The 22,953-nt window shown below is 62.6% G+C and overlaps 1 protein-coding gene across 1 annotated transcript; it reads left to right on the top strand.

The window, feature by feature from the left end:
• The first annotated feature begins 8,124 nt into the window (after window positions 1–8,124).
• Klhl30 (kelch like family member 30) lies at window positions 8,125–21,365 on the top strand. Its single transcript, XM_042702356.1, has 7 exons — window positions 8,125–8,898; window positions 9,993–10,128; window positions 11,649–11,735; window positions 12,241–12,396; window positions 13,474–13,662; window positions 19,569–19,714; window positions 20,991–21,365. Exons 1-7 carry the CDS (start codon window positions 8,125–8,127, stop codon window positions 21,240–21,242), a joined length of 1,740 nt encoding a protein of 579 aa, XP_042558290.1. The 3' UTR covers window positions 21,243–21,365.
• The last annotated feature ends 1,588 nt before the right edge of the window (window positions 21,366–22,953 follow it).

Here is a 22,953-nt window from a genome sequence, read left to right as displayed (position 1 = left end):
CGCCGGCACGGCCCGTCCCTCGGTTTCCCTGGTGCCGGAATGCCTGGACACATTGGAGCTCCGCACATCTCGTGTGTGCGCCCTGGGGCTCCCCAGCGCTGGGCTGCCGGTGCCTGTCCTTTCCACCTGGGGACTTGGGACAGCTCTGGGCTTGGAGAGAGCAGCTTTCCGTGGGCAGGAGGATTCCGCAGTTCCCTGGCTCAGGCAGATGGCCGATCACACACAGCTGCCCTCTGCAATGCCAGCAGCCCCACCGGCCTGCAGAGGACCAGCCCTTCTCCTGCCCCAGGCCCGTGGGCAGCACTGGGAACCCCTGGGCCCTGGGAGAGCACTGCACGGGGGTGGGGGGGATGGAAGGAGCATGGGGGCGTCAGGTGGGTGCTTGGCAGGCTGCAGGAAGTCAGGTGACCAGAAGCTGAGGCGGTGCCCTGGATGAGGGCTGTGGTTTGTCCCCAGCTCCCATGGCAGCAGGAGGAAGCGCCGCCTCCCGGGCTGTGGGTGATAACCCCAACAACTGGTGGTGGGGGTCAAAGCTCACCGTGGCACCAGCTGCAGTAGCCAGGCCCCTTGGGCAGAGGCAGCACAGGGAGCCGGGCACCCTGGGGGTCCCCTGCAGAGCCCCCTCCGCCACACCACTGGGGGCAGGGACAACTCTGGGTGACTGGGGAGGGCCACAGACAGGCTGTGGGATGCGGCGAGGCAGAGCAGAGGGTGGCTGGGGCTCCTGTGGATGACAGGTGGCTGGTGCTGGCCGGTCCGGGAGGGGTGGGACACCCCCCTACCTCCTTCACCCCCTTCCCCCACGCAGTGGCTGTTCCAAGGCGGTTTGGCCGGGGCTGCCTCTCCCCCGTTGCTGGCTGACCATCACGCACCATCCACGGCCCCCAGGAGAGCTGCCTGTGCCCACAGATCCTGGCACGAGGTAGCCAACCATGCCCCAGCTCAGCCGCAGCCCCAGAGCACCCTCGGTCCCCGGGGCCTCCAACTTCCCACCTGTGCGGTGACTGTGGAGGTCAGGGCTGAGCTGCCAGCCCGGTTCACGTCGGTCGGGAGCACACGGCCAGGGGCCACCGTCACCTCCAGCACTTGCCGGCCGGGCACCAGCACTGCAGAGTTGGAGGGGTGCTGCTGCACAGCTGCACGCCTCCCCAGCACCCCCCCCTCGCTCAGGAAGGCCCAGGAGAAACCCCACAGCTGTAGACAGGCTTTGGGGGTGAGGACGGGCCCGAGGATGGGCAGGACAATCAGGAAACAAGGCAGGGAAGCAGGAAACAGGTGGAAATTCTGGGATACACCTGGTAATGACCGGCTTTGTGGAGTGCGCGGGGCATTGCTCCTGGCCCCTGCCGGCCCCGCCCCCGCTCACCCGCTCGCCCAGAGGTCACCGCGCTTGGAAACTGAGCGAGGATGTCTTAAAGAAAGACACAGGGGTAGGCGGCAATGTCTGCTCACAGAAGCATTTGCAAAGAAGGCGGAAGTTCAGGACGGACACGTGGCTTGAAGGAGCGTCTGATGTAGTTCTGTGTGAACCGGCCGCGGCGAGGAACCTTGTTTCGCCAAGGGCCATCGGAGTATTTGTAACATTGTTCACAGGGAATTCTCCAGACAGGCAGACAGCCACCGGCAGCCAAGGGAAAGCTTCCGAGAGGCACGTGTGTGCTCCGGGGTCTTACGTGATTTGGCAGGCTGTACGACCTGAGGGCTGGACACTCCCCATTTTTGAAAGGGGTGCTCAAGGACGGCAGACATATATGTCAATGTGACCCAAATGCAGTAAACTGGCCAGGTCTGAATGCTCTGGGCCTGATGGCTAAGGTCTTCACAGCAGAAAGCAGAAACGGTCGAATGCACCAGGTGTCCAGAATAAAGAGAAGCCCTCAGCCTAAGACGAATTCAAACAAACCAGCCCACCTTTCAGCATCAGTATCCTGTAGCCAGAGCAGCCAACGCCTCCTTACCAGGTGTGCCCGCACCCCGTCTGGAGGAAGGGGTGTACCAGGTGTGCCCGCACCCCGTCTGGAGGAAGGGGTGTACCAGGTGTGCCCGCACCCCGTCTGGAGGAAGGGGTGTACCAGGTGTGCCCGCACCCTGTCTGGGGGAGGGGTACTATCTTCTGCTTTGCTTTACTAATAAACTTTCTTGCCCTCTACTTTGATGTGTCCTAAAGTTGTTTTTTTCTGTCATACAAATCTGGGACCCGAGGGCCGGGTGGAGGCCTCTTCCTTTTGGAGACCTCCCTGGAGCCTCACCACTTCTAGGAATGTTCAAACATTCTGGAATCTCCTGATCCCGTCAGGGCCACTGGCCAGGTGAAGCTGGCCAAGCAGGAGGGGAGGGGAGGGGCTGGCCTAGCTGGGTGGAGCCAGCCCTGAGTGGCTTCTGGGCGGGAAGCCAGCGCACCAGCTTGGATGTCCCAGCCCACCTTGTTAGCCTAAATTACGTCCCTCACAGTCTCTGGGCCTCAGTTTCCCAGCTGGGCAGATCCAGGCTATTGGAGGTACTAACAAGATCTGGGAGGGGAAGGACCTGGGTTCAGGGGGTCTGACAGGCAGAGATCTGGCTCTTTGCTTGGAGTGGGGCTGGACAGCTAGTGGTTCCGATGCGCTGGGAGGGAGCCTGCCCCACAGCAGCCCCCATGAGGAGCAGCAGGGCTGCCCAGAGTCGGCAGGGCTGGCCGCCAGTCCATGCTCGCAGCAATAAGCTCTGCCTGCTGCCTGTAATGTCATCAATTTGGTAAAAGAGCACTGAGGCCTGAGGGGCCAGACACGGAACAGGCTTCCTGGTAAGTTGTGTGTATGTGTGTGTGTGTTGTGGGGAGGCGCTTCTCTATGCCCCAGAAAGTGTGAGGGTTGGAGGTGGGCTACGTGGAAAGGTAGAGACAGAAACCGTGGCGGGAGGTGGGGAATGCTGCCTAGAGCAAGCGATGTTACTGACCACCAGCTGGTCATGAACATGATAAAGATGTCCGTGCTCCCGCAGCAGTGCTCCACCAGCAGCCAGGTGTGAGGCAGAGCCGATCTGCTTTTCTGTAGATGACTGTCAGGTTTATTTGAAGGAATCAAAGGCAGCTGTGAGGCCTGCCTCTCGCCCGTCATGACATCCTGCAAGACTGCACAAGTTATATCACTTCTGGACGCCACACAAACGCTGCGACCCCAGCCCCTTACTCTTTCTTTTTTCTTTCTTTTCTTTTTTCTTTTTTTTGCCAGTTCTGGGGCTTGAACTCTGTGCCTGGGCACTGTCCCTGAGCTCTTTTGCTCAAGGATAGCGCTCTACCATTTGAGCCACAACTCCACTTCCAGCTTTTTCTGTGATTAATTGGAGATAAGAGTCTCATGCACTTTTCCTGCCCAGTCTGGCATCAAACCATAATCCTCAGATCTTAGCCTCCTAAGTAGCTAGAATTACAGGCATGAAGCACCAGTGCTCAGCCCCTTTGCTCTTTCTACACCTCAAGGAAACCATTACCACTGAACACATCTGTACAGACCCAGGGACGGATGTGAGCCCCACACACAGCCCTCCAGCCTCCACTCTGTATCAGATGACTGCAATTGGGCTGGACCCCCAGTGTGGCCTAATGAGACCTTCTGAAAGGACCATGTCAAAAGAAACGGCGACCCAGCATTTGTTCAGAGACACTGGGTTGGGGAGACTTGTTACAGGGCAACAGCTGAGAGATACAACTGGAGAGTGCCAAGGAGGGGCTTGCTTCTGATCCGAACACATTACAGTTACAGAGAGTGGCACCTCAGACATGGCGACGCCAACTCCACCTGAAAACAGACATCTGAGTTGAAGACACCACCGCAGTTCTCAGAGAATTGTGCTGAGAGCTGATTTTCTATCAGAACAAGAATGACCACAGCACCCTGTGCCCCAGATCAACCCACATGGAAGAGTCACTGTAAACCACTAGCCCAGAAAAGCATGTGGCTGGTCAGCCTTGAGCACCCTACCCGGTGGGCCTCACAGCCTGCAGAGACAAATGAGCAAGCTCTCTTCCCAAACTGTGTGTGTGTGTTAGTGTGTGTGTGTGCGCGCACGCGCCCAAGTGAGCATGCGCTTGCCAGCATTAGAAAACAGAGAGAGGCCACATTTTGAGAGGTCAAATTGAGAGTCTTTATTGGAGAGCCTACAGTAGCTCAGAGTCAGCTAAACTTACATATAAGGGGGATACAAATTTTCCACTTAGGGAGATAGAGGCAAGCAATCAGACCATGTAGAGGAAACCTAGGGCCAGCATTCTCTGTAGCAAAGCTTTCCTAGGGCTAAAGGGCATGACATCTGCATATCTGTGAGGTGGAGTTCTCCTGCAGCTAAGCATCAGCTGGCCTCTCCTACCACTAGGCTTTTCAGAGCTGGGAGGAAAGCTCTCTGCACCCAGCAAGGTGTCAGGATGGCCGTGAGAACGAGGCCATGGTCCTTAGACCCAGTGTTGTTCCTGCCAGGCTGGCTTTTAACCTCAGTGCTCAGATCTCAGCCGCCTGAGTAGCTAGGATAACAGACGTGAGCCCCTGGTGCACATTCTTACTCAGTGGTTTTGAGCTCAGGTTCTATCCTGGGGAAACTAATCACCAGGTTGAATCCGATGCCCCGCATCTCCACCCAGGAGGCACATGTCCCTTCCCACCTGAGAAAGTGAGGCGTTGCGGAGATGAAACTGACACCCATGTTTACAGCCCTGATCTCATCACAGATGCTTATGATTCCGCACTGCGCAGTGAGAACAGACATTCGCAGGACCGGACGGGAGGAATCGGGATGTCTAGGGTATGGCCTGTGGTGGGTGCAGCTTGTATTGTCTGTGTTACTCTTGTCCCAGAAATAAACAAGTCACGCATTGAAAACATGCATTGCTGTGAAGCAGTCTGTCCAACAGGATCCATCTTGAGCCCTGGCATCCAGTGGCCCCTGACAGACCTGTGGTCTGAGGCCCTGGGCCTCTGAACCCCACAATGCCTCCTGGGAGGCCCACTCACTTGGCTCGCGGCCCTGTGCCCAGTCGAGCCAGCACCCGGGAGCTGTCCTTAGTGCCCCTGCCCTCACCTCCTCCAGGCCGAGCAGAGGTGCAGTGACCCCTCACTCTGTCTATAAATGGACAAAGCCAAGGCCTGCCGCCCGTCCCCCTCTGGGGGGCGTATAGGACAGCCGAGGACATCCATGGAATGAGGACACCCATGTGAGGCCTAATGCCAAGAGGAGAGCCCCGCGGGGTGGGCTGGGGCGGGCAGGGGCGCACTTGCCCGCTGCCGCGGAGGCTCGGCATGGAGCTAGGCACCGGGCAGCGGCTGCCTCTTTCCTCCAGCAGGGCTGTGGTGACCAGTTCGTGTTGCCTCCTGGGCTGCTGCGCTGGCCAGGCAGACATGTGTGTTCCCAGGTCTGGCTGTCAGAACCCTAAACAGTGTCTAGGCGCGCTGTTCCCGGGGGCGTCCACGCCGCCCGTCTGTAAGCGTGTCTGCCGGGCCCTGTGTTGTCAGAGCATCAGTCTATTCCTGGTGGACTTGGGGCCTGGCAACTGCCGCTCCCTGACTCCTGGCATGGCCGCCCCGGGCTGAGGCCCCTCTGCACACCCGCGGCCCCTGGCTGCGAGGCTCGGCTCTGGGCACTGGCACGGCAGGGTGTGCCAGCCTTGTCAGCTCCCCAGCTCAACCCGACGAGATCACGCTCCTGAACTGCGTCCGGGCCCCGGACAGTGTGTGGACTCCGCTGCTTTATTTTTAGATGACCCCATTTTTCTGAGCTGCCTTGGGTACTGGGGATGAATGGAGACACCAGTGCTGCCCAAAGCCGAGGCCTGCCTCTGTGTGGCTCCCCCTGCCCTTGCGGGGGGCCCTGGAGGGCTCCTCACGGCCCTGCAGCACCTGGCCTCCACTCAGCCTCCCACCCCGAGCGGGGATCTCACTGTCCCCCCGTTGCACACGTCCCCCCAATGCATTCTCCCCCATCCACCTCAGCCTGGCTGCCCAGAGGGCGCAAAAACTCTTCTTTGTCCCGGAAGCTCCTGGAAGGCCCTCGGTCACCCAGAGGCCCAGACCCTTAGACAACATGTGGACTGTGAGCTTTCAGAGCAAGGGCTGCAGCGCTGTCACCCAGCTCCACCCTCCATGCCCCCTCCTGTGCAGACAAAGGCTAAAAATACCCCTGGCCCCCGCGTGGCTTCCCAGCTCAGCCCAGCCCAGCCCAGCCCAGCCCAGCCCAGCCCAGCCCCAGCCCAGCCCAGCCCAGCCCAGCCCAGCCCAGCCCAGCCCAGCCCAGCCCAGCCGACCTCCACGCTCTGCACCGTGGCTCCAGTCCTGTCCTCAGGACTCCCATCTCAGCGAGGGCCCAGAATCCACTGAGAGGTAGGCTGGGGGCCCTGGGGAGAGGGGGTGACAAGCCAGGTGGCCTTGATACAGGCAGGCAGCCACAAGGGCAGCCGGGCAGCCTGGGGACCACAGGGCTGAATACTTTGGACAAAGCCCGCTGGCTAGGCCACGCCGAGGGGTGGGCCGGGGGGGGGGGGGGGGGTCAGGCACACTTCCTCATGTCCTGGCTGGAAAACCAAGCCAGGAGAGATGGGAGCCCTGGGACTCCAGCCCGGCTGGGCTAAGACTCCTCGCTGTCCTTCCTGGCCACCCTCGCCTCCTGGACAGCCAGGGAGGGGCCCTGAGACCCCCGGAGCCTCCTCCCATGCTAGGACCACTGGGCAGCAGGTGGAGGGAGTGGGAGACCCCTCATGGAGAGCTGGGCACTCTTGCCTGGCAGCCACCATCGCAGCCCAGAGGCAGCGCAGTGAGATGTGAGATCTGTGGGCGGTGGCTGGGAGCAAGGCCTCCCTTGCCCCCCAATCTACCGGCCTACCCCACAGAGGCCCCAGGGGATCAGGAGGTGGACACCCAGCTGCGGCTGGCCTTGTACTGCGGCTGTGGCTTCCAATGCTGTCCTGTGTGGGCATGTGCCCAGGCTGCTCCCTGGAAGGCCTAAGTCAGCCCCTGGGACATTTCTGGCTCTGTGGGCAGCAGAGCGCCCCGGGGCAAGGCGGGGGGGGGGACTGGGCTCCTGCCCCCCACCCCCTCTCCCTGCCCATCCCTTGCTGCAGACTCAGCAGTTTACCAGCTCCACGGGGGGGGGGGGGGGGGCTGTGACATTTGACACCACTCCGCCCCTGGCATTCCACCATTGCCCACGGTGCTGCGAGGCGCCCCCTGGTGGTCAGATGCCTCTGCGGAGGCCTGGCACTGTGGCACCCAGGGCGGAAGGCTTCCTATGCGGTTTGAGGAACAGTTTTCTTAGGGGAAAATACCTAGGCGTACGCAAATTAACTGCACAGCATCAACCAGCCCTGTGGCAGGCTTGTGACTGACATCACGGGCTCTGCCACGTGAAGTTTCTCTCTGGAAACGACCTCAGGTTGTACCTTGTGTAACCATGGACCAAGCTTCCCCATTACCTGGCTGTGTGATCGTGAGCAGTGCTTCTGTGCCTCAGCTTACCCAGCTGTTAATGATAGCATTTATCTGATGGGACAGTCGTTGGACTTAGGGGTCAGTGCAGGGAGAGGCCCGAGCTGTGTCCTGGTAAGTGGGGTACACTGTATGTGCAGGGGCTTCAAGGGAGGCCTGGTGATCGAGACCCCTTAGCCTCAGCCTCTCGATCAGAGAGGGGCGTGGCTCACCCAAGGTCAGCAAGGTCACCTAGGCACGTCAGGAAACCAGTGAGGCAGGAAATCTGGAATCACTCCCACGGCCTGCCCAGGAATGTTGGGTCTGGAATAGAGGCTCTTGCTCTGTGCTCTGGGTCTGCGCCGTGCAGCCCCGCAGGGTAAGCAGGCCCATGGAGGAGGCCCTGTTCTGCCTGCCTACCTGGCCCTGGTGGGAGGTCTGGCCTTCTGAGCCTCAGCTTGCTCCCTGAAAGAAGGGGCAGCACACGGTCTGCCTCGAAGGACTTGGGCCTGGATGAATGGGGCAGGAATGGCAGATGATAGGGACGGGGAGGGGGGGGGGAGGGGGGGACGGGGAGGGGAATGAGACTGTGGCTCCCATCTGATGCTGCTGTCTTCCTCCCTAGTTGCTCAGAGTGGCCTCAGGCATTGGGCAGATAGACAGACCCACAGCACTACACAGACCCCAAAGCCACAGCACCATGGTGCGGAACATGGATGACCTGGACTTCCAGCTGCCCTCTCACGCCCAGGACATGCTGGACGGCCTGCAGCGGCTGCGTGCCCTGCCCAAGCTGGCGGACGTCACGCTGCTGGTGTGTGGCCGGGAGCTGCCCTGCCACCGCGGCCTCCTGGCACTGAGCAGCCCCTACTTCTACGCCATGTTTGCTGGAGACTTCACCGAGAGCTTCTCTGCGCGCGTGGAGCTGCGGGACGTGGAGCCGGATGTGGTGGGACAGCTGGTGGACTTCGTGTACACGGGCCGGCTGACCATCACGCAGAGCAACGTGGAGGCGCTGACGCGCACCGCCTCCCACCTCCACTTCCCCGCCGTGCAGAAGGTCTGCGGCCGCTACCTCCAGCAGCAGCTGGATGCCACCAACTGTCTGGGCATCTGTGAGTTTGGGGAGCAGCAGGGGCTGCCGGGTGTGGCCGCGAAGGCCTGGGCCTTCCTGCGGGAGAACTTTGAGGCTGTGGCCCAGGAGGAGGAGTTCCTGCAGCTGTCCCGGGAGCGGCTGGCAGCCTGTCTGGCCAGCGACCTGCTTCAGGCACAGCCAGAGCAGAGCAGGCTGGAAGCTTTGCTGCGCTGGGTGCGCCATGACCCCCAGGCCCGGGCCGCCCACCTGCCTGAGCTCCTTAGCCTGGTGCGTCTGGACGCCGTGCCCGGGCCCTGCGTGCAGCAGCTGCTGGCCACGGAGCCCCTGATCCAGGGGTCAGAGGCGTGCCGGGAGGCCCTGGCCCAGGGCCGGAGTGAGGTGAGTGAGGCATGGGAGGGATCTCAGGATCCAAAGCACCCTGCAACCTTGCACCACGGCGCCTCAAGTTAGTGTCATGTGACGGCATTGCCATTCACCCCGTCAGTACAGACTGTGGGGCTTAGGGAGGGGAACCGGAAGGGCCCCTGGCCTGAAGGAGCCCAGGACTCAGCAAGGATGAACCTAGAAACTGACCGAAAGTAGAGCAGAACAGCCGGCCCTGGGCGGGGACAGCCTGGGGAGGCTGGGCATCGGGGCGGGCTCTCTGGAGGACGTGGCATTGGAACTGGGCCCTGGAGTGGGGGCAGGAGCTTGGCGGGAGATAGGAAGGAAGCACCATCAAGGAAAGTGGGGCAGCGGGGGCCCAGAGGCCACGGAAGCTGCATCTGAAGGTGCCCACCAAGCCCTTAGAGGTCCTTCTGTTTGTGATGCGGCAGACTGGCGTGGGGCGGGTCCTCGTGGAAGAACAGGCTCAGGTGTGGCCAAGTCGAGATGCCGGTGGAGGGCAGCGGCCAGCAGCCTGCCCAGGGCCTGTGGGGTGGACATGCAGGCAGCCACAGGCCCCGTGGAGTGTGGATAGCGGCTGCAGCAAAGCGCTAACCCTGGCCTCCACTTGGTCGCCAGTCGCTGGAGCTCCCGGGCGGCCTGCCCGCTGGACGCCCACTTCATCATCTTGTACTTAAGGATGGGAGGCCTGGACACCCAGGCCTGTAGCCTGGGACAGCGCCAGCCACACGTCCCATGCAGACGTAGGCTGCTGAACCCACTGAGCCGAGGCTCCCTGGCAGGCTGGGAGGGAGCGGGGGACCTGGAGACAGGGACTCATGGAGGGGCCTGAGGACCAGCTCTAGGGTCTCTGAAGGGTGTATGCGGGAGTGAGTGGCTCCAGGGTGGGCAAAAAGTGCTTCCCACAGCTACGCAGCTGCTGGCCCAGCCAGGGCATTCACACACATGCATGCACACAAGCCCATGTGTACACATATGTGTGCATGTGTGTGTGTTTGTGGAGGCCTACCCAGCCCACACATAGGCACCGACACAGAACCCCCCTGGTGGATCTCTGCCGGCCACTCTGACCCGGCTCCTGCCCACAGGTGCTGCCTGGCCTGCAGCAGAAGCTGCAGGAGGTGCTGGTGGTGGTGGGCGGGCAGGCCATGGAAGAGGAGGAGGAGGGCAGCGAAGACCCCACCCCCCATCTCGGGAACTTCGCGTTCTACAACACCAAGGCCAGTGAGTACCGGCTGCACCACCCCACGCACGGTCACGCCCACGGGGGAGGCATGCCTGCGAGTGGGCAGGGCCAGAAAGGTGCCCAGACACAGGGGACCCACCCCAGTCCCTGTCCCGGGTGCCTGGTGATTTTCACGGGACTTCCTAGTACACCACGGGCCATGGTGGGAAGGCTGAGCGGGCCTGGGTGGTGGAGCAGCTGTCTTCAGGGAGAGGGAGGCCCGCTGGTTTGTTGGGTCCTGGGGCCAGGACAGAGCTCTCCTGCTCCCCATGCCACTCGAGGAGGGTGGCCTGAGCTGCTGCTTTCGTTCTGGTGTCTTGTGTAGCCATGAGAGGAGGAAGGTCTCACGAGAAATGGAGAACTGGGCGTGTGGGCGGGAAGCCCACAAGTGAGAACTCGGGTTCAGGGTCAGCCCCAGCAGGGTTCCAACTGGCCCTTGACCAGGTGCTGACCTCCCTGGACAGCCCTCTGTTTTCTCTGAGCCGAGGGCAGGGGCCCTGGAGCCTGTGTCCCCCACAGTGGCCTCTGTCTCATTTTCCCCGTGTTTGGGGAAGGCTGGTGAGGGCTGGTGGTTTCCTGGGCAGAGGCCGGTCACCGGCTATGGGGGACATCAGCCGCTGGCCTGGCAGGAGGAGGGCTGAGGCGGCCATCTGGGGCAGAGGCGATCGGGGGTGACGTCAGGGGGAGCAGCTGGCTGGCAGCGGTGGCCGCCAGCGGCTGGGCCATGCCCCCTGGGTGACACAGCCGTGAGTCAGGGGACACTTCGTCCCTGCCCACAGCACCAGCTCTGCTCACCATGAGCCTAGAATCCCACATGTCCCGGAAACAGTCAAAAACAACAGAGCGACCCCGGGGGACTTCCCGCCACGCCTCCCATGGTTGCAGGCTCACATTGCTATCTTCCCGAGTGTTCTCTTATCCCTTGCTTCAGTTCACCCTGGGAAGCAGCAGGAAGGCAGCTCCACCTTGGCCCATCGCTCTGCTCTAGCCACTAGCACACCTTCCGGGGCAGCCACGGTTACCCCCACTCCATGGCGGGGAGGGGGGGAGGGAGAGGGAAGACTGAGGCTGGGTCTGTGGAGGCACGGGGGCTGGGGGTTGGAGCCACACTGCCTGCTTCAGAGCTGCTGTCTGGTTCCTTAGCGGCCTCGTGCGCAGAGCAGGGACCCAGGATGGACGAATGAACCAGGGATGAGGGACACGGGCATCATACCACAGTGATAGCCCACACCCCTCCTGGCCGAGGGGCTTAGACCCAGGCCGAACGGTCCACTCCAGGCCAGGGTGAGCCTACAGCCTGGGTGCCATCCCGTGTCCAGTCTTCATCCGGGCACTGAGGGGTGCTGTGGACGGCAGAGGGTAAGATGAGCCGCAGGGCTGGCTCTGGCACCTCTCCCGGGTGATGCCCTCACCTTGTGGCCAGTGGACCCCTCCATGCCCTTCCCCACTGGTGAGTGGGTCACTTCTGCAGCCAGCGCGAGGCAGAGCCACGCTGACCCTCGCCCGTCCCGTCCTCCAGGGAGGTGGATGGCTCTCCCGGACTTCCCCGACTACCACAAGTGGGGCTTCTCGCTGGCGGCACTCAACAACGACGTCTACGTCACAGGTGGGCAGCCAGGGTCAGCTTCCAGGATGCCTGGCCAGCGCCTGGCCCAGTGAGGACCCCGGACCCAGCACTGCCCACTCAGCGGGACCCCTGAGGGAGCCAAGACCCCAGGCCTTCCCCCATGAGGGCCGGGAGGTGTAAATCCAGCGTGTACTGCTGGGTGCTCATGGTTTGAAGGCCCAGGCCGGCTCTACAGGGCCCCAAAGCCGGGCCTCCCAGGAAGCACTGAGTATGGGGCCTCTCTCTGCTTCTCAGTATTGAGGAGTTAAAGTCTCTATAAGATTTGGTTGAGGGAGGAAGTTTCTCCTGATGGAATAACAACACTTGTCTCTTTGGGGGGGCCGAGGGACCAGTCCCATAGTAGATGCCACCCACAGTCTTACCCCGGGCCCAGGGACTGGCATGTTCAACACCTTTGCAATCACAGCCTGGCATGGAGGGTGGACGGAGGGGCTTCGGGGCTCAGCCTCCGCAGGCCCAGAAACTCCAAAACCTCTCCTGGCAGGTGGCTCCCGGGGCACCAAGACTGACACCTGGTCGACCACCCAGGCCTGGTGCTTCCCCCTGAAGGAGGCAGCGTGGAAGCCCGTGGCACCCATGCTGAAGGCCCGCACCAACCACGCCAGCGCCGCGCTCAATGGGGAGATCTATGCCATCGGAGGTGAGGCCTCGCTCACCACTCGGCTCTAGGGGCCTCTCCTTCCTGCAGCATGAGCCTGTCCCTTCACCTCCCGGGGCGCCCTGGGGGACCAGTGGGCCCCACCTAGCCCCCCCCCCCCCGTGGGCTCTCGGAATCCATGGGGAGGGCAGGCGAGGTAGCTTCCAAGGTCTTGGGACAGAATGAGCGGGACAGTTTGTGCCGACAGAGGCTTCAAGTCCCTGGGAAGGAGGACCAGACCATTCCAGACAGGCTTGGCCCTTAGCCCAAAGCCACCGGGGTGGGCCCTGGGGTGGGAAGTCCCCAGGGGCCTTTCTGCTGTTGTCATCTGTCAGGCCTAACACAGGGCACCGCAGCAAGGAACTTGCCAAGTGAATGACTATTGAGAAGTGTAGAGGTTCCCAAAGTCCCCCCGGTTCCAGCCCAGCTCTGAGCCCACCTGTGCCGTCTGTCCTGGCTGACCCCTTCGCCCTGGGTGGCAGCTGGGTTCTTGGCCACAGATCAGATGGCACACACAGTCCCAGAGCCCCAGCACGCCGGGGCCCCCAGGGCCTCACAAAGGCTGACGTCAGACCCACAGGGGAGCAAATGTGCTTTCCCGCTCCAGCCGCCTCCTGACACCCCGGAGACCTGGGCTGCCTACAGCTCAGGAGCCGTCCTGCCCGCGGACTGCATAAGGCCTGCAAAATCACCTGGCACATGACAGGCAGACACGCACACTTCTCAGGGGCTATTGCCTGTACCGGAAATTTTGTATGGCCCATAAACACAATAAACATCCAAATGGCCTTCCACAGAAAAGGGTCCCCATGCTTAGTACGGGACTCCCTGCAGACCCCTCCTGGTTCCACGGGCCCACTCCCACTGCTTCTTGGCACAGGCCTCCCAGAGCCCCAGCTCCCCTGCACGTGAGATGTGCTCGCTGCCTTGGAGCCACGCCACCCTTCCCTTGCCTTTCGCCAGTGGGGCACCCTGGGTTGTCCTCAGCACCCTAGAAAGCCCTAGACCCGAGTTTGCAGGCCCCCGTCCTCTGCCTCAGCCCCTTCTACCCTGATCCCGCCGGGAACCCCGCCCCCACAGGCACCACGCTGGATGTGGTGGAGGTGGAGAGCTACGACCCCTACACGGACAGCTGGACGCCCGTCAGCCCCGCCATCAAGTATGTCAGCAACTTCTCGGCCGCCAGCTGCCAGGGCCGGCTCTACCTGGTGGGCTCCAGCGCCTGCAAGTACAACGCTCTGGCCCTGCAGTGCTACAACCCCGTGACAGGTGGGCAGACTCGGAGACACCCTGGCCCCAAGGCCCGTGCCAGGAGGGTCAGGCGCCACGGGCCCCCTCCGAAAGGCTACAGTCCCACGGGCTCACACCTGGAATCCGAGCTACTCAGGAGACTTGAGATCTGAGACTGAGGTTAAAAGCCAGCCCTAGAAGGAGTCCACGAGGCTCTTTCCTCCAATTAACCACCAAAAAAACTGGAATTGCAGCTGTGATGCAAGAAGTGGAGTCAGTGCCCACTCAGCTCAGGGACAGGAACTAGGACCTGAGTGCAAGACCCGGTACTATTTCAGAAAAGAGAGAGGGGCAGCAAGGCTGAGAGACAGGAAGCGGGCGGCCTCACACCTCTTACAAGGGCCTCATCCGCGGGAGGAGGGGGGGAGCAGGGAGAGGCCAAGGCCTGGAAAGCCAGAGAATCACCTCCCAGGGAGGGCAGTGCATGGCAGTGAAGGACAGTGAGGGACAGTGAGGACAGTGAGGGGCAGTGAGGGACAGTGAGGACAGTGAGGGGCAATGAGGGGCAGTGAGGGGCAGTGAGGGGCAGTGAGGGGCAGTGAGGGACAGTGAGGACAGTGAGGACAGTGAGGACAGTGAGGACAGTGAGGACAGTGAGGGGACAGTGAGGACAGTGAGGACAGTGAGGACAGTGAGGACAGTGAGGGGCAGTGAGGACAGCGAGGACAGCGAGGACAGCGAGGACAGCGAGGACAGTGAGGACAGTGAGGGACAGTGAGGGACAGTGAGGGGCAGTGAGGACAGTGAGGACAGTGAGGACAGTGAGGACAGTGAGGACAGTGAGGGCAGTGAGGACAGTGAGGACAGTGAGGGACAGTGAGGACAGTGAGGACAGTGAGGACAGTGAGGACAGTGAGGGGCAGTGAGGGGCAGTGAGGACAGTGAGGGACAGTGAGGACAGTGAGGGCAGTGAGGACAGTGAGGGACAGTGAGGACAGTGAGGACAGTGAGGACAGTGAGGACAGTGAGGGGCAGTGAGGACAGTGAGGACAGTGAGGACAGTGAGGACAGTGAGGACAGTGAGGGACAGTGAGGACAGTGAGGGGCAGTGAGGACAGTGAGGGGCAGTGAGGGCAGTGAGGGACAGTGAGGGGCAGTGAGGACAGTGAGGGGCAGTGAGGGGCAGTGAGGACAGTGAGGGACAGTGAGGACAGTGAGGGCAGTGAGGACAGTGAGGGACAGTGAGGACAGTGAGGGACAGTGAGGACAGTGAGGACAGTGAGGGCAGTGAGGGACAGTGAGGACAGTGAGGGGCAATGAGGGGCAGTGAGGACAGTGAGGACAGTGAGGACAGTGAGGACAGTGAGGACAGTGAGGGACAGTGAGGACAGTGAGGACAGTGAGGACAGCGAGGACAGCGAGGACAGTGAGGACAGTGAGGGACAGTGAGGACAGTGAGGACAGTGAGGACAGTGAGGACAGTGAGGGGCAGTGAGGACAGCAAGGACAGTGAGGACAGCGAGGACAGTGAGGGCAGTGAGGACAGTGAGGACAGTGAGGGACAGTGAGGACAGTGAGGACAGTGAGGGACAGTGAGGACAGTGAGGACAGTGAGGACAGTGAGGACAGTGAGGGGCAGTGAGGACAGCGAGGACAGTGAGGGACAGTGAGGGACAGTGAGGACAGTGAGGACAGTGAGGGGCAGTGAGGGGCAGTGAGGACAGTGAGGGACAGTGAGGGGCAGTGAGGGGCAGTGAGGACAGTGAGGACAGTGAGGGACAGTGAGGGGCAGTGAGGGACAGTGAGGACAGTGAGGACAGTGAGGGGCAGTGAGGGGCAGTGAGGACAGTGAGGACAGTGAGGGACAGTGAGGACAGCGAGGACAGTGAGGACAGTGAGGACAGTGAGGGACAGTGAGGGACAGTGAGGGGCAGTGAGGGGCAGTGAGGGACAGTGAGGACAGTGAGGACAGTGAGGGCAGTGAGGACAGTGAGGACAGTGAGGGCAGTGAGGGACAGTGAGGACAGTGAGGGACAGTGAGGACAGTGAGGACAGTGAGGACAGTGAGGACAGTGAGGGCAGTGAGGACAGTGAGGACAGTGAGGGACAGTGAGGACAGTGAGGGACAGTGAGGATAGTGAGGACAGTGAGGACAGTGAGGACAGTGAGGACAGTGAGGGGCAGTGAGGGGCAGTGAGGACAGTGAGGGGCAGTGAGGGGCAGTGAGGGACAGTGAGGACAGTGAGGGACAGTGAGGACAGTGAGGGCAGTGAGGGGCAGTGAGGGGCAGTGAGGGACAGTGAGGACAGTGAGGACAGTGAGGGGCAGTGAGGGACAGTGAGGACAGTGAGGGACAGTGAGGGGCAGTGAGGGGCAGTGAGGGACAGTGAGGACAGTGAGGACAGTGAGGACAGTGAGGGACAGTGAGGGACAGTGAGGGGCAGTGAGGACAGTGAGGGGCAGTGAGGGGCAGTGAGGGGCAGTGAGGACAGTGAGGACAGTGAGGGACAGTGAGGACAGTGAGGACAGTGAGGGACAGTGAGGACAGTGAGGACAGTGAGGGACAGTGAGGACAGTGAGGGACAGTGAGGACAGTGAGGACAGCGAGGACAGTGAGGGGCAGTGAGGACAGTGAGGACAGTGAGGGACAGTGAGGACAGTGAGGACAGTGAGGGACAGTGAGGACAGTGAGGACAGTGAGGGACAGTGAGGACAGTGAGGGACAGTGAGGACAGTGAGGACAGTGAGGGCAGTGAGGGACAGTGAGGACAGTGAGGACAGTGAGGACAGTGAGGGACAGTGAGGACAGTGAGGACAGTGAGGACAGTGAGGGGCAGTGAGGACAGTGAGGGACAGTGAGGACAGTGAGGACAGTGAGGGACAGTGAGGACAGTGAGGACAGTGAGGACAGTGAGGGACAGTGAGGACAGTGAGGACAGTGAGGGACAGTGAGGACAGTGAGGACAGTGAGGACAGTGAGGGACAGTGAGGGACAGTGAGGGACAGTGAGGACAGTGAGGGGCAGTGAGGGGCAGTGAGGGGCAGTGAGGACAGTGAGGACAGTGAGGGACAGTGAGGACAGTGAGGGACAGTGAGGGACAGTGAGGGACAGTGAGGGGCAGTGAGGGGCAGTGAGGGGCAGTGAGGACAGTGAGGACAGTGAGGACAGTGAGGGCAGTGAGGGCAGTGAGGGCAGTGAGGACAGTGAGGGACAGTGAGGACAGTGAGGGGCAGTGAGGGGCAGTGAGGACAGTGAGGACAGTGAGGACAGTGAGGGACAGTGAGTGACAGTGAGGACAGTGAGGACAGTGAGGGACAGTGAGGACAGTGAGGACAGTGAGGGACAGTGAGGGACAGTGAGGGACAGTGAGGACAGTGAGGGGCAGTGAGGGGCAGTGAGGGGCAGTGAGGACAGTGAGGGACAGTGAGGACAGTGAGGACAGTGAGGGACAGTGAGGACAGTGAGGACAGTGAGGGACAGTGAGGACAGTGAGGGACAGTGAGGACAGTGAGGACAGTGAGGGCAGTGAGGGACAGTGAGGACAGTGAGGACAGTGAGGGACAGTGAGGACAGTGAGGACAGTGAGGGGCAGTGAGGGGCAGTGAGGACAGTGAGGACAGTGAGGACAGTGAGGGGCAGTGAGGACAGTGAGGACAGTGAGGGACAGTGAGGACAGTGAGGACAGTGAGGACAGTGAGGGGCAGTGAGGACAGTGAGGGACAGTGAGGACAGTGAGGGGCAGTGAGGGCAGTGAGGGGCAGTGAGGACAGTGAGGGGCAGTGAGGACAGTGAGGACAGTGAGGGGCAGTGAGGGACAGTGAGGACAGTGAGGGACAGTGAGGACAGTGAGGGGCAGTGAGGGCAGTGAGGGGCAGTGAGGACAGTGAGGGCAGTGAGGACAGTGAGGGACAGTGAGGGCAGTGAGGGACAGTGAGGACAGTGAGGACAGTGAGGGACAGTGAGGACAGTGAGGACAGTGAGGACAGTGAGGGCAGTGAGGACAGTGAGGGGCAGTGAGGACAGTGAGGGACAGTGAGGACAGTGAGGGGCAGTGAGGACAGTGAGGACAGTGAGGACAGTGAGGGACAGTGAGGACAGTGAGGACAGTGAGGACAGTGAGGGACAGTGAGGGACAGTGAGGGGCAGTGAGGACAGTGAGGACAGTGAGGGGCAGTGAGGACAGTGAGGACAGTGAGGGACAGTGAGGACAGTGAGGACAGTGAGGACAGTGAGGGCAGTGAGGACAGTGAGGGGCAGTGAGGACAGTGAGGACAGTGAGGACAGTGAGGACAGTGAGGGGCAGTGAGGACAGTGAGGGCAGTGAGGACAGTGAGGGACAGTGAGGGACAGTGAGGGGCAGTGAGGACAGTGAGGACAGTGAGGGGCAGTGAGGACAGTGAGGACAGTGAGGGACAGTGAGGACAGTGAGGACAGTGAGGGCAGTGAGGGCAGTGAGGACAGTGAGGGGCAGTGAGGACAGTGAGGACAGTGAGGACAGTGAGGACAGTGAGGGACAGTGAGGGACAGTGAGGGGCAGTGAGGACAGTGAGGACAGTGAGGACAGTGAGGACAGTGAGGGCAGTGAGGGACAGTGAGGGGCAGTGAGGACAGTGAGGACAGTGAGGACAGTGAGGGCAGTGAGGGACAGTGAGGGGCAGTGAGGACAGTGAGGACAGTGAGGGACAGTAAGGACAGTGAGGGGCAGTGAGGGGCAGTGAGGGACAGTGAGGACAGTGAGGACAGTGAGGACAGTGAGGGGCAGTGAGGGACAGTGAGGACAGTGAGGACAGTGAGGGACAGTGAGGACAGTCAGGACAGTGAGGACAGTGAGGACAGTGAGGACAGTGAGGGGCAGTGAGGACAGTGAGGACAGTGAGGACAGTGAGGGGCAGTGAGGGGCAGTGAGGGACAGTGAGGACAGTGAGGACAGTGAGGGCAGTGAGGGACAGTGAGGGGCAGTGAGGACAGTGAGGGACAGTGAGGACAGTGAGGACAGTGAGGACAGTGAGGGCAGTGAGGACAGTGAGGACAGTGAGGACAGTGAGGGGCAGTGAGGGGCAGTGAGGGACAGTGAGGACAGTGAGGACAGTGAGGGGCAGTGAGGACAGTGAGGACAGTGAGGACAGTGAGGACAGTGAGGGGCAGTGAGGGGCAGTGAGGACAGTGAGGACAGTGAGGACAGTGAGGACAGTGAAGACAGTGAGGGGCAGTGAGGGGCAGTGAGGGACAGTGAGGACAGTGAGGACAGTGAGGGGCAGTGAGGGACAGTGAGGGGCAGTGAGGGGCAGTGAGGACAGTGAGGACAGTGAGGACAGTGAGGGGCAGTGAGGGACAGTGAGGACAGTGAGGGACAGTGAGGGCAGTGAGGACAGTGAGGACAGTGAGGGGCAGTGAGGGGCAGTGAGGGGCAGTGAGGGACAGTGAGGGGCAGTGAGGGGCAGTGAGGACAGTGAGGGGCAGTGAGGGGCAGTGAGGGACAGTGAGGGGCAGTGAGGGGCAGTGAGGACAGTGAGGACAGTGAGGACAGTGAGGGGCAGTGAGGGACAGTGAGGACAGTGAGGGACAGTGAGGGCAGTGAGGGGCAGTGAGGGGCAGTGAGGGACAGTGAGGGGCAGTGTGGCGCAGTGAGGGGTGTTTGAGGCAAGCTCCACCCAGAGTGACCTGGACCAGGAGCTGGCAGGATCGCAGACCTGCAGGAGAAGAGGTGGGGCGGGCTGAGGCAGAGCCCCGGGGCAGCATAGGTCAAGGTGCCGGGAGTGTGTCGGGCTGGGTTGGCTCATGGAATTTCCAGGCCCAAGTCCTTCCTGAGGATGAGATTCTCGGGCACTCCCGCTGCCAGGTCTTACTGAGAGACAGGCTTGGAGGGACTTCCCGCACGGGGCAGTGCACGGGGCTTGACTGCCCGGCCCCCTGGCCTCCCTGCTGAAGCACCTGTGCCCCACAGATGCGTGGGGCGTGATCGCCTCGCCCTTCCTGCCCAAGTACCTCTCCTCCCCACGCTGTGCCGCGCTGAACAGGGCGCTCTACCTCATCGGGGACAACACGAAGAAGGTGTATGTCTACGACCCCGGGGCCAACCTGTGGCAAAAGGTGGGTACCCACCTCCCGCTGCCCCCCGAGACTCCATCGCAGAAATCAGCCTGGAGGCCATGCTGGGGGATGCCCCACGGGGCCTTGGGCCTCTCTCCGGGCTCCCCAGCATCCTCCGGCCATCCCCAGGAGACGGGATGGAGAGGAGCTGGTGGCCACTTGTGTCCCATCCCCTGCCTGCCTATTTTCCGGGAGTAGGGGGCTTCTTCCTTTTTGGAGATCAAATCCAGGCTCGGCAGCTCCTTCCTGTGAGCAGCGGAGCCGTGGGTGCTGGGGAGGGGCCTGAGCTGTGAGTGTGGGGAGCCTGCCAGCCTCCACTCTCAGCCCTCCCCCTCCATGCCAGCCTTCAGCCCCTCTTCTTCCACCCTGGCTCAGGCCATAGGGTGGCCTGTGGCCACTGCAGAGGCCAGCCCGGGGCACAGCCTGGCCTTTGTCCTCCTGTGTGCCTTCATCCCCAGCTGCATGCTGAGCCCCTGCCTACAGTCTCCCCAGGCCCTGAGCCAGCTTGCCTGGTGGCAGCAAGGCCTCTGCGTCCTGCTGCCCACAGCTGCCCACAGCTGCCCACAGCTGCCCCTGGCTCCAAGGCTCTGCTGACCTGAGGCACCTGATCCTGTGCCCTGAGGTGGGGGTGGGGGGGAGAGGGGTGGGTACAGCGTGGCCCAGCCAGGTGCTCTGCTCAGCTTCCCACCCGGACTGCAGCTGGCTTCAACCAGGCCCAGGCCCCAGGCCGGGCTGGGGTCCCTGCCGTGCAGGGCCACCCTTGGCCCTCTTTGAGCTTGGGGAGGGGGTGGCCCTGGCCACTTTCTTTGTGTGGAGGCCACACAGAGCCTTCCCTACAACCCCAGGCTCTGTCACGGAGCCTCTGTTGCCGCGCAGCCTCTGCAGACCCTGGGCTCAACCACTCACAGGGCGGAGGCTGGCCAGCGGGGGGATGGGACCCAGGGGTCAATCAGGGGTCATGCGGGGGCTCAGCCCTCCCCGGTGTCTGCGGGGGCGGGGCCACTTCTTGTCCCCATGTCCCCTCCGAGGAAGCTGTCCAGGGTCTTCCCAGGCCTCGCTGGAGGCTGGATGGAGGCAGCACCGGCTCAGGCATCTGTTCCCCCACCTGCCAGGGCCCCTCTCACTCTACGAGGGGGAAACATCAGCCCGGGAGGTCCCAGTGGGCGCTCTGGGAAAGGGCACCCCTGCCCGGACCCCTCTCCCCGCACCCCTGCCCCTTCCCAGACCCCTCCTTGTGTCCCGGCCCTGCGCAGACCCTGACTCTGAGCCTCGGCAGGTGCAGTCCCAGCACAGCCTGCATGAGAACGGGGCCCTGGTGCCGCTGGGCGACACGCTGTACGTGACGGGCGGCCGCTGGCAGGGCATGGACGGCGACTACCACGTGGAGATGGAGGCCTACGACACTGTGCGGGACGCCTGGGCCCGCCACGGCGCCCTGCCCCGCCTCTGGCTCTACCACGGAGCCTCCACCATCTTCCTGGACCTCTCCCTGTGGACGCAGCCCTTCGGATCCTCTCCGGAGCACTGAGCTGGGCGGCTCCCGGGGTAGCCCCCCCCCCCAGGGCCATGAGGAACGACCCAGACCACCAGATGGCACAGCTCAGAGAACACGGCTCAGTCTCTGGAGCCTCCACACCAAACACCGGTGACAGACCCTGGTACAGCGTGGGCAGGGGGGCTGTGCTCAGCTGCCTCGGGGTCCCAGCACCTCGGACACCCCCAGAACCCTCGGGCACCTGCCACCTCCACCACCACGCCTCCTGCCGCTGCCCTCCCTCCGCAGAGCGGCGACGGACACTGAATGACGGGCAAGCGGTGGTGGACACGGAGCCGGGCCTCCCTGCTGGGCCTGGGGATGTCGGTGCTGCTTTCAAGTCTGCTTCTGGCCCAAAGGGGCCCGCCCCACCCTTTACGTCCCCGCTGCCACCAGGGGCGCCACGGAGGCTCAGGGGAGGCCGGGGCTGGGGCGCCAGACAAGGAGCAAGGGTCCAGCCTGGAGGAGAGGGTGCCAGGAATCTGCCACCTCCCGCTTCCTGGGGCAACTTTATCCACACAAAGGCTCTTCCTCACCAAGGAAGTTCCTGGGTATGGATCTAGACGGGGCGGCGGGCCTTCGAGGAAGGTTCTTGAGGTTTTGCTGCCTTGCTCCCAGCAGGTTCCCGAGGGGACGGTGACGTTGGGGGACCGGCTAGCCTCTCCTGCCAGCCAAAGTATAACTTGCGGGGGAACTGAGCTCGCCGGGTCCTGCCCGGGCCAGCCCGGCCTCCTGTCTCCCCTCTCACCCTGGTCAGGCATGGGGTCTGTCACCAGGAAGCAGTAAAGGACTCCCACAGTGACTGCGCGTGTCCTGTCTGTCCTGGGCTCTGGAGAGGGCAGCAGGCTGCAAGGGGAGCGTTGAGGGCACCCCCGGCAGCCCGCGGCCCCCGCGGGCTGGAGTTTCCTCAAGGTCAACCCACGGGGACCCCGGGAGCCTCTGACATCCCCAGGCTCCTTGTCATTTTGTTTTGTTTCCAGTGCTGTGGCTCGAGTCCCGCTCTTCGCCCTCGCTGGGCCCGGGCTCTACCTCACGGGCGCCTGCAGGGGGCGCCGCAGGCTGCCCGCCTCCGTGCTGTGGCTGCCCAGCAGAGCCCGTTCTTGGGACGGTTCACCCAGGATCCTGAGAAGGCTGCTCCAACCAGGAGCAGGTGAGCGGGGTTGAGGGCGGGGTGCCAAGGGTCAGGGCAGGACTGGCGAGACACCGTGGGGGCCCCCAGGACCCCGGCCTCGGGGTGGGAAAGGACGCGGCAGCTGCGCACCCAGAGATGGACGCTCACTGCTCACTCAGAGGTTGCCGGGGCCGGGGCCTGGGACGGGAGCAGAGCCCCAGCTGCTGTGCCCTGCAGACAGTGGGCCTGGTCTCCTGCCCCATTGCCAACTAGCACGAGCCACTGTCCGAGCCAACAGAACCCACAGGGGCAGGGCTGTGGCACGGCCCACGGGCAACCTGGGGGGAGGAGAGGAGGGAGGAGGCAGGGGGGAGGCAGGGGAGGAGGCAGGGGGAGGAGGCAGGGGGAGGAGGCCCGGGAGGAGGCAGGGGAGGAGGCGGGGGGAGGAGGAGGGGGAGGAGGCAGGGGGAGGAGGCAGGGGGAGGAGGAGGGGGAGGAGGCAGGGGGAGGAGGCGGGGGGGAGGCGGGGGAGGAGGCAGGGGGGAGGAGGCGAGGAAGGGGGGGGGAGGAGGCAGGGGGGGAGGCAGGGGGGGA

This window comes from Dipodomys spectabilis, unplaced genomic scaffold (genome assembly GCF_019054845.1).
Source record: "Dipodomys spectabilis isolate Male_0828 unplaced genomic scaffold, ASM1905484v1 ptg000321l, whole genome shotgun sequence".
Taxonomy (NCBI): domain Eukaryota; kingdom Metazoa; phylum Chordata; class Mammalia; order Rodentia; family Heteromyidae; genus Dipodomys; species Dipodomys spectabilis.
Note: the sequence above shows the minus strand (reverse complement) of the source record. Positions and strands in the feature narration are given on the sequence as shown.

Excerpts from the sequence above, each read along its gene's own strand:
- Klhl30 (XM_042702356.1), top strand. The coding sequence starts at position 8,125 with ATGGTGCGGAACATGGATGACCTGGACTTCCAGCTGCCCTCTCACGCC. Across the intron at positions 10,129-11,648 it reads GTTCTACAACACCAAGGCCA|GGAGGTGGATGGCTCTCCCG; the intron begins GTGAGTACCGGC and ends CCCGTCCTCCAG. Across the intron at positions 13,663-19,568 it reads GTGCTACAACCCCGTGACAG|ATGCGTGGGGCGTGATCGCC; the intron begins GTGGGCAGACTC and ends TGTGCCCCACAG.